The 10,732-nt window shown below is 34.8% G+C and overlaps 1 protein-coding gene across 1 annotated transcript in view; it reads right to left on the bottom strand.

The window, feature by feature from the left end:
- Positions 1-1,601: 1,601 nt before the first annotated feature.
- Positions 1,602-10,732, bottom strand: part of tmtopsa (teleost multiple tissue opsin a) — a 107,835-nt gene continuing 98,704 nt past the window's right edge. Inside the window, exon 4 of the mRNA XM_077198743.1 lies at positions 1,602-1,968. Coding sequence (XP_077054858.1) covers positions 1,723-1,968 — 246 coding nt within the window. The 3' untranslated portion in view covers positions 1,602-1,722. The remainder of the gene's footprint in view (positions 1,969-10,732) is intronic.

Below are 10,732 nucleotides of genomic sequence, written 5' to 3'. Positions count from 1 at the left end.
TCATTACAGTAACCGTACATTCTATAAAGCACTCTGAGACGGGTCTTTTTTTATTGAATTTCTGCAGCAAAAGACCTAAACCCAACAAAACAAAAATGTAGGAGGCTTCAAAAGAAACCGCAGTGCAAAACACAATCTATGATCAATACAATATACTGTCTGTTGTATAAGGGCAGACCTGACACATATAAAACAATGACGTTTCTGTAATTCCATCTGATGTTAGTGTTTTTATGACATTGTGCTGTGATTGACTAAATCTTCCTGTTGGACGAGAACATATGTTAGTGTTTTGAAAAATTATTTGATTTTGAGACATGTTTGCAGTGTTTTGGTAGACATAGTGTATTGTTGATAGTGTATTATTGTATTTTTAAATTAGTGTTGGAGTTTAGTTTACAATGTGTGATTTTGAGCATGAAATTAACTGTTTTGCCAATTGTATGTTGTGTTGGTGCGTTAACAGTTTAGGAAATTTGTTAAAAGTATTGAAAAAATTGTCATAGCGATTGTAAAAAACTGTAAAATGCTTCAAGGAGCTTTTAAAAACATCTTTCTCGTAAAATATTACAGAGCCTTGAACTTATGTTCTGCTCATCCAGAACATCTTAAATTTCAGATACCTGTTTCTAAATGGGATGTGTTTGGAGAGCGTGACTAATTTAATGTTAATTGAATGATAAAGCTGGAGTTCTTTACCACACGCACGCACGCACGCACGCACGCACGCACGCACGCACGCACGCACGCACGCACACACACACACACACACACACACACACACACACACACACACACACACACACACACACACACACACACACACACACACACACACACACTAATGTACGGGTTTGCAACAGTAAAGTTAAATGTCCTAACACAATAGTGTTGATTTTCTTTCCTTTTTCCTCTCTGTTTGGTCTAAAGAGCACATAGTCTATATCATGCAATTTGTACACATTTCAACATTTTTTTTTTACATACATAAACATAAATTATCAAATATTTATAAGCTTTCCAGCTGTCCACATATTTTTATACTTATTCTTAAATATAATATAATTATAATAAGCCTCGAACAATGATCATAAAAAAAACACACAAAAAATGATTACATTCACTATATACAGGCCACACAGGTTTAAAAGCCATTTCGGGGGGAAGTCGTCATACACAACTTCCCTCTTTTTTTGTTTTTTGTACTTTTCTGAAAATACTAACAAAAAAACAATATATGTAGAAAACCCTTTCGTTTTAATACCATTCAAAAAATGATCAAGTTGTATATTGTTACAAATATCGTTTTTTCCACGTTTTTTTTCTTCAGGACTATTACAAAAAAAAAAAGTCTTTTCAAAGAGACATTTAAGGGCTGTTGTTTACTGTACTGAGAATAGTCTTTTTTTTCCTCAGCAGATCTTTTGGACAGGTTTACAAAAATAGTAACATCAACATCTGCAGAATCTGAGAGACAATTAGGAACTGCTATCTACATATTACTACAAGAATATAACACCCTGTTGTTTGGATAGCAGACACATATTGAACACAAAAATAATCTCCACAAAATCAGCTTCCCTCAGGATTCTTTCCTTTTCTCGTTTTTCATAGTATTTATACGCCATATGCCTGTAAAATCCTCCAAATCCTACACTGCATTTCCCTCATTTTGTGTGAAAAGTTTATTCAAGTGTTGCCATTTTTGAAACCGAATAACTCTCAACCATTATAATGGGCCACAAGGGAGACCACTGCAGGTCTGGCATTATCTGTTGATAGAGGGCCGTCCTCCACTGGGTTTGTCTTATTGGGGACTGCTGTGGGTTCCACTGAAGCCACCACAAAAGTAAAGTTGTCTGTGCGCCGTCCAGGCCGAAAAGGTTTGGTTGCCTTTGAAGAACTTTTCATACTGGAACCTCGCTGGGGTTTGTCACAGTTGAGAAGTGCTCTGAAACACCTGTAGAACTAACACAGATACACCCAGACAAACAAGTTAAGGGCATTAGAGAACAACAATGCTGAAATTCATTCATGCACTTTTCAGTTTACAGGAAACATACTGTACACCTGGTTCTTTATGCTTTCATTTAAACGTTCCCATGCACGTCGAATGTAATTCACAAGTCGTAATTACTATGTTGTCGTAAAGAACATTTACAAAAAGTCAAAATATATGCAAGTCTACGGATCCTGACATAAATGTTAATAAAACATTTCGGACTTGCTGACGATTCTGGAATTTCGGTCAAATACATGTTAATTTCGGTGTGTATAAACATCAATACAAAAATGCATCAATATGTATCGTGGATAGTGACAATATACTGTATATTAGTTCACCTAAAATAAAAATGACTGTGTGAGAAAAAAAAAATTAGATTTCAATAACAAGTTTGAAAACGAGTTTTAGTGTCAGTTCTACATTAAACTACTAATGATACATTGTCCTGTGCATTGGGTTACCAGCACCAAGTCCAAACCTATTAAATACACCCACAATCTAATATCAAATTTAGCATATTAATCAACAGTACATTTTTTATTAATCTTTTATCATATGTCTTGGAGTACCGCAATAATATTATATCGTGAGTTCGGTATTGTGACATGTATCGAATCGTGACATGAGGGTATCATTACACTAGAGCTGGGGCGGTATGGATTTTTTCTAACCGCGGTTGAAAAGCAAGATTTTCCCGCGGTATGGCGGTAAACCCCCATGGTATATGAACTGGAGCTCGTCTCAAATGAACCAAAACTTGGCGTAGGCTAGGCCTAAATGTCTACTTTTAAACAAAATTCAAAACGAAATGATAAAATTTTAGTCTACAGTAGCCTAGTCAGGTAAGGACAGGTTTGCCGATGTGCGTTATAGGCTATTTACGTATTTATATTTATCCCTGTGCGCCGATCGGAGACAGAGTTCACTGCTGATATTCTGGGGATACAACATAGCCAATATATTAGGGACTTTAGCCTTTAAATATCTTTGCTGCATTGGATCAGTGTTCATTCTAGAACAGCCAAGAGCTTTCTAGCCTCGCGGCAGCAGCACCTCGCATTGCTCATAGACCTTAAAACAGTCAGCGATGCGGTTTCGAAAATTGATAAAAAAACGTTGGTGCGGGTGGATGGCGGACAGATGATGAGTTTTGTAATGCGTTTGCGGATGAAATAATAATAGCCCATCCGCGCATCTCTAATACGAATGGAATGTTATTATGTGTCATGGAACATTGCGCTCCTCAACTCGCGAAAGATCGGATTTGCTCCATCTTTTGATGATAAGTTTTGTTTAGAAAACCTTGAATCAATGTAAGCCACTATATCATTAGACATAATCCATGTCATTAGAATCAATGAATCCATGTCATTAGACACAACGTGCACACATGTGCAGGCCAAGGTTTTTTTTGTTGTTGTTTTTTTGCGGGGATGACGGTGATGAGCTCAGACCCGCGGTTGGAATCACGTGACCGCGGTATTGCGGTAATGCGGTAACCGTCCCAGCCCTACATTACACACCTAAAAAAAAACAATATGCTTCAAATGTTTATTCATTTGCGTAAATATGCACTAACGACAAGGCGATGTAGCTGTTGTGGAAAAAACTACTAAAAAATAGCAGTCGCAGCAGATATGTAAAATCGTGTTTAGGTTTAAGGCACGCCCAACTCGGAAATCCAAAGTTTCACAGTAATATTACGATAATCCCGATAGCACACGAAGGCAGCATGAGCTATTAAAACTTTAAACGTTGATGTTATTTTTTAAATGTAATACTAATATTTTTCATTTGTGCTTTGTAATAAAGCAATACTTCAGAGAGCATCGTTCTCATAACTTTGAAACATTGTATCAAACACTACAGTAAGTTTGTGTTTTATGATTTTTTCTGATTCTGTAAATGCTTTGATTTCATATGACCTTGCAAATGAAAACATCCACATTCATTTCAGTACCTGCACTTTATAAGAGCCACATACCGCTAATGAGTTGTTCCCCCTGCTAACAACGAAGAATAAGCCCATCAGCCATGGCTGGGCTTAGACAACAATTACAGTTCATTTAGGAATTCTGATTAGAAAAGGGCTCTTCTCTTATCCAAACATCCCCATTATCACAGCTGCCTTTTCAAAGAGACTGATATCCTTTTCTCATTTCATCATCACCATTTCTAAATGATATCGAATTCTCCCTTAATCACATTTAACTTTTACCTCTAAACAGAACAATTATGCAATTTGCAACAGAATAATTGCTGATAATGTACACTGGCTCTATCATTTCCATGGCCGTAATTAAATGTCTGCGAGTAATATGAAGTCATTGTGTCCGTTCCATTTAGAGTGGAGAAGAAGAAAAAAAGAAGGAAAAGGGTTCATTGGGAATGCAACAAAGGTACAATACATTAATAGGGAGTGAAATCATAATAATAACTGGTCAGGCATAAAGAAAGCACAAAGCCAGACTTTTCAATGGTGCTGTATCAATGAATGATTCAGTTTTTATGTAACATAAATAATATATACAATTATTTTTGAAGACTGGAGAACATACATATAAAATTTAAATTAAATAAAAGATGAGATTTGTAAACTTTGAAGGACCAAAGTTTCAGACATTGAAGTGTTGTACAAAAAGGAAAAATGGCAACACTTTACAATAAGGTGTCATTAGTTAACTCATTTAGTTGATGAACTAAGAATGAACTAAAAATGAACAATACTTCAACAGCATTTATTAATCTTAGTTAATGTTTATTTCAACATTTACTAATATATTATGAAAATCAAAAGTTGTATTTGTTAACGATAGTAAATGCACTGTGAACTAACATGAACAAAAAAGTAACGACTGTATTTTTATTAACTAACATTAACAAAGTTGAATAAATACTGTAACTTCCTCATTGTTAGTTTGTGTTAGTTAATCCATTAACTAATGTTAACAAATGAAACCTCCTTGTAAAGTGTTACCGTAAAAAAAAAAAAAACTTACGTTTAAATGAAACCTTCTAAATAAGATTCTTCTTTAGACAAGTGAGAAGTTATTAGTGGTCTTGACTACAATAGTGCTCTTTTAAATGAAAGACACTGCCAGGTTTGTGATGTCACTTCCCTTAAGAAAACGTAGTGTACTTAGTATACGCTTTCTGTTAAGTATACTTATAGTCAACTACATTTCCTCAAGAAATAGAAAGGTGCAATGTTTACACATGATGATCATTTACTGTATACGTGTGTCACAGGTAGTCCAAGAAGAAGACGAAGAGAGTAGCAGTAGTTTAAAATAGATAAGTCATTTAATACAACAACAGATGAGTCAAAGTAACAGTGGGATCTAATTAATGAGAAACCAATGAGACAAACTAGTGGCGGGAAACCAAAACTATAAGCATAACTGTGACAACGTGATTAAGGACAATCCTGCTCTACCAGAAAAGGGTATGAAAATATTTATCTACTATTCCACTTCATTAGTAAGAAGGGCATGCACTTCATTTTATGTATAAAAGATAAAGCAATTTAAAATGTTTTGGGAAAAATGCCCCTGCAAAAAAAAAAAAAAAAAAACTAAGAGAGCTTCTATCGCCTTTCTGTGCTTGTAATCATTTAATGATCAACCTCTCTTGTTTTCTCTTTGCTGAGAATAAGACTGACAGATTGCTTGTGTGCAACTGTGTAATGTACATTTATTTCTTATTTTATACTTTATACTTCATCTCACATTTTTATTTTTATTTTACTCTGAGGCAGAAATGGGCTTTCATACAGAAAGTCAGAGTCAACATGAAACGAAAATTGCAATCATCTTCCGTACTCTTACGTATACCTGAGTGAAACCAGGACTTGATTTTATCCATCGGGGATTGATTGATTTCGTTGGATTGTTGCAATCTCACATTAGTGACAGGTTGCAGGTGTACACATCGTTCGAGAAGAGATGACGTTGAAAGATTTAAATTTAAAGTCCCCCTGTGGTGAAAATCAAGTTTTTAATGTTGTTTAGATAAGTGTGGTGTTTTTAATGTGCTTTAAGACAAACCATGTGCAAATACATAAGTCAACACCATTGCTGAGTATTTTCTCATCAAAACTGCAGTATCAAAAACGCAGTTTGAAACGTTTCTGACGTCACAAACTTGTAACCAATTAGGTCAATGTGTGATCGTCAACGAGTGGAAAGGTGTGTTGGACATCAGCTGCGCTGGATGTAACCGAGCAGTGAGAGTTGCCGGGGAGGAGCTGAAAACGGAGACGTGAAGTCGGACACTTTTTTCAATACTTTATAAGTACTGCTTAATACAGCGTCTGTTTGTACAAGAGTAAAGTTTGACATAAGCCTATACTATCAATGTAGTGGGGTCTACGTTTTTTTTATCAGTTTTATTTCGATAAACATGATACAATGTAACATCGCAAATACATGAAAAGAGATTTTACTGTTATAAAAAAAAAGATTTGTAGTGGAATTAGTGGAACTGAAGGTGTGAGAATAAACACGAAAAACACGTGATTGTTGTCATGCGGTGAATCCGGCCAATCGTTGAACAGCTGTGTCGTCATCACTCTTGAGAGTCCTCCGGCTGCTCTCGAATCGCTCTCGCTGTACTTTGATGCCATACGTCATGGTGACATGATGTCGGCACTGTCTCAAGTTGGACAGAATTTTTAACCGGCATGCACTTCTTGAAGCCAGCCGCTGATTGGTCTGCGCTGCGCTGTATCGAGTCGAACAAGCCTAATCTCTGAACTGGTGTGAGTGAGTGGAGGCGGGGCTAATTTGCATATTCATAGAATACTAAATGAGGCAATGGTGTAGAGTTACATTCCAGCAATTTTGAGGCATGATTTTTTTTTTTTCAAGGAAATAATGTTTAAATATGTCATTTTGGTGATCATAAATGAGTTTAAAGGGATACAATTTATGACAACAGGGGGACTTTATGGATTATTTGGGCATATGAATATGATTATTATTTTATTCATAATTTCAGTGCATTATTGACAAACAGGTTTTGTGGAGCATTTTTCCTAAACTCAGTGCTAAAACTACTGCTAGCATCACTCTGCTTATGCAAGCAGTAAAAATGATGTAGGTTATTATTATGGTCAGTGAAATAAATATGTGCTGCTTACATATGCGGTGTTAAAGAGACATTGCTTTTACTTTCTTGACAGTGACTATTGAGGCAAAACCACAAAAGAACGTAGGGTAATATATATATATATATATATATATATATATATATATATATATATATATATATATAAATTTTTTTTTTTTTTTTTTTTGTGGAAATTTCATATTTAGTACACAGATAAAGAGTAAGAAAAGACTATTGAAGACATAACATTACTAATTTATTTATTTATCAGAATAGTATAGCAAGAAAACAATTGAGCAAAACAAAATTTGAATTAACACATGCAGTTTTCTCTGCGTGCTTAGATGAGTTATGAAATCTTCAATTTGCAATTTAATATAGCTTACTTTACTTAATAAAATGGGTAAAGAGGACATAATATAGATTTCCTCTCCAGCATTTCATATGACAGCAATACTACTTAATTGGGTCTAATAAAATCTCAGATGTTGAGACTTCCACAACTGGGCTCACCACATAAAGTCATGAATGGAATGTAAATGTTATGTCAGGAGCACAGTTTTGGAACATCAGACATTAACATTTGTAATATGCATACTGTATATATCCCAGTATTCAAATCAATTATCCTATTCATTGGTTTTATACTGAAGATTACAGTAATTCAACAGTTAGTTCAAATTATGTGAAAATCCATCGCTCAAGTTTCATATCTAACAGATGTTCGAGTCACAATCATCAAATACTATGGGAGAAAACGCAGGGACAGACTCACCGAAGATGTTCTGTTCCCGCATTCTCTGATGGACGTTGCTGGCCAAAAAATGTTACTTGTATCTGTACAGCATTTTTAGTCTTCAACTCGCCTCAACTCACAGTTTCCATAGTTACGGGCTGGGAGGAATTGAAGACTGAAAATGACATACAGGAGAATCTTTCCTCATCGACTGGAGTGTGATGTATATCCGGAAACATCACTCAATCCTTCATATGGATTTGTACCAAACAGCATTTGTATGACATGTAACACTGTGCATGACTTACCATTCATTCATTCATTTAAAAAAAATAAAAAAATAAAAGGTTTATATCCATCTTTGTGGTTTATTTTAAATGCAGATTATTTAAAAATGGATTTATGCATCTTCAGTGACCTTCTAAAAAACAATTCTACTGTAGAAGCTTGTTTCTGAAAAAAAATATTTCTGAATAATTATCTGCAATTCATTGAATTTTAGGCAATAGTTATTTTTGGCCTAGAACTTCCACCAGACTTAGCCACTGTATTAATGTTCATGTACAGGTCCTTCTAAAATAATTAGCATATTGTGATAAAGTTCATTATTTTCCATAATGAAATGATAAAAATTAAACTTTCATATATTTTAGATTCATTGCACACCAACTGAAATATTTCAGGTCTTTAATTGTTTTAATATTGATGATTTTGGCATACAGCTCATGAAAACCCCAAATTCCTATTTCAAAAAATTAGCATATTATGAAAAGGGTCTCTAAACGAGCTATTAACCTAATCATCTGAATCAACTAATTAACTCTAAACACCTGCAAAAGATTCCTGAGGCTTTTAGAAACTCCCAGCCTGTTTCATTACTCAAAACCGCAATCATGGGTATATATATATATATATATATATATATGATATATATATGAAAGTTTAATTTTTATCATTACATTATGGAAAATAATGAACTTTATCACAATATGCTAATTTTTTTAGAAGGACCTGTATAACACAATCAGCTTCCTCATATATGTGGACTGCCCACTGTGAACTCGCAAAATCATTGACAGGCAGAAAGCTTCTCAATAGCCTCCTGACAGGCTAAACCCAGTTTCCCACACTGAGTTGAGGGAACTACAAGGGGTTTGTGAGTAGTCATTATTTAAATCATTATTTAAAATTCAATAAATAATTTTAAAATAAAGGCAATTTATCAAAATATTGTATTTCTTTACCTGCATGTGACCATTGGCCATTAACCGATAACTGAAATCCTGAAATAACAGAGATATTGAAATATTAAATTCATAAATATTTTAGGTCAAATGGGTTCAGACATAAAAGCTTGGAATCCCTGAGCTGACAAAAAATCTGACCATGGCCTGCAGACATGTTTAATTGTATTTATTATGAATTATTAGGAGGCAGCACACAAGCTCTCTCATTTTACTCCCTGTTCTCTGCTCATGTTCTGTTGGACAAGAACACATCTGTCATTTGAGACTTGAGACTCGCTCTGACCATATCATTAAATTATATGAGTTAACGGATGCTATCAGATGTCAAATTCACAACATTGAACCATTCAATGTTATTTAAAAAAACAGCTCAAAAGGATTCTATCAGACCGCTATGGGAGATATTGATTTTCTTCACATCAAAATAAAGAGGAATGGCATGTTTTTCTGAAATGTAGAGGAATGTAAGATACAATGTTTTGGAATGTAGTGAATTACACTACATTTGGAATTTGGAAGTTTTCCAAAATAAATACTTGAAAGTTTAGGGTTAGGTTACTCATTTGTTACTGTCCACCATTTCTCAGTATTAAGTCGTTTACAGAACTGATGGATATTCAACATTAGAGTTGTCAAAAAGTACCAACTTCTGTACCAAGTTGTAAACCCCGTTAATCCTACTGTATAACCACTTGAGAAATGTATCTAATTTTCCCATCTCATGATTTTCCTTTTATGTTGTTTGGCCTATGTTTTCTTGTAAACTCTAATGGTTTAATGTTTCAGACCTTGCATACTATGGTTAAGCAAAATCATATGTGTGGCATGTTTGGTCTCTATGAACTCCAATCTTCGTTCCCCATTTGTTAATTTACATTACATTTTGCTAACTTTGTGAAGCATGGGTACTATATTAAACATCTTGAAGATTCTTTTTCTTAAACACCCAATGAAATTACAGATTCAAATGTCCTGCTCGAACACAATGGGTCGTAAAATCTCCCTCCAAAGGGACATCTTCTTATTGGCTCACACAACTCCAGAGGGTGTGACATCTTCACGCTTTAAAAATCACTGATCTCAAGATCAGCCCCTCTCTTAGTGCTCTCTTAACGCTTTCTTGGTCCTTCCTGAGAAGTCCTGATGTGAAGATGATGCTGAAATAGAAGTGTTCTAAGGACCCCAAACTTGTGCCAGGCTGCGGCCTTGCCTTTCCATTCACCAAAGATCCTCTGACTTCCACTGGTTCTCTCTCATCAAGACAACATCATCAAAGATCAACTGGAGCCTCAACAAATTGCATCAGGACAGTTTAATTCAAATGGGAAAAAAAATTAAGAATCAAACTTAGTCTCATTATTTGAAACATTAAGTATCCTTACCCTTTTTAAAGGAGGGCGTGTTAGAACTAAACTGATGGTTTGCTCAAGGCTGTTGATCTGCTGAATTTCAAACAATGCTATAACTTCCATTCCTGTATTCTGCTTCAGCTCTCTTTCCCTTGGTAAACTGTATGCATGTATGTATGTGTATGTTAGAGTAGTATTTAGTATAGTTAATACAATCTTGTTCATGTCACACGTAAAGTTGTCCGTGTCTCAAGCTCATATCTGGAGTCACTAATCATAGATCTTG

This window comes from Siphateles boraxobius, unplaced genomic scaffold (assembly GCF_051911475.1).
Source record: "Siphateles boraxobius isolate OS27281-9 unplaced genomic scaffold, OSU_SipBor_1 1, whole genome shotgun sequence".
In the NCBI taxonomy this organism is placed as follows: domain Eukaryota; kingdom Metazoa; phylum Chordata; class Actinopteri; order Cypriniformes; family Leuciscidae; genus Siphateles; species Siphateles boraxobius.
The sequence above is the reverse complement of the archived record's forward strand: the minus strand, read 5'-3'. Positions and strand labels throughout refer to the sequence as shown.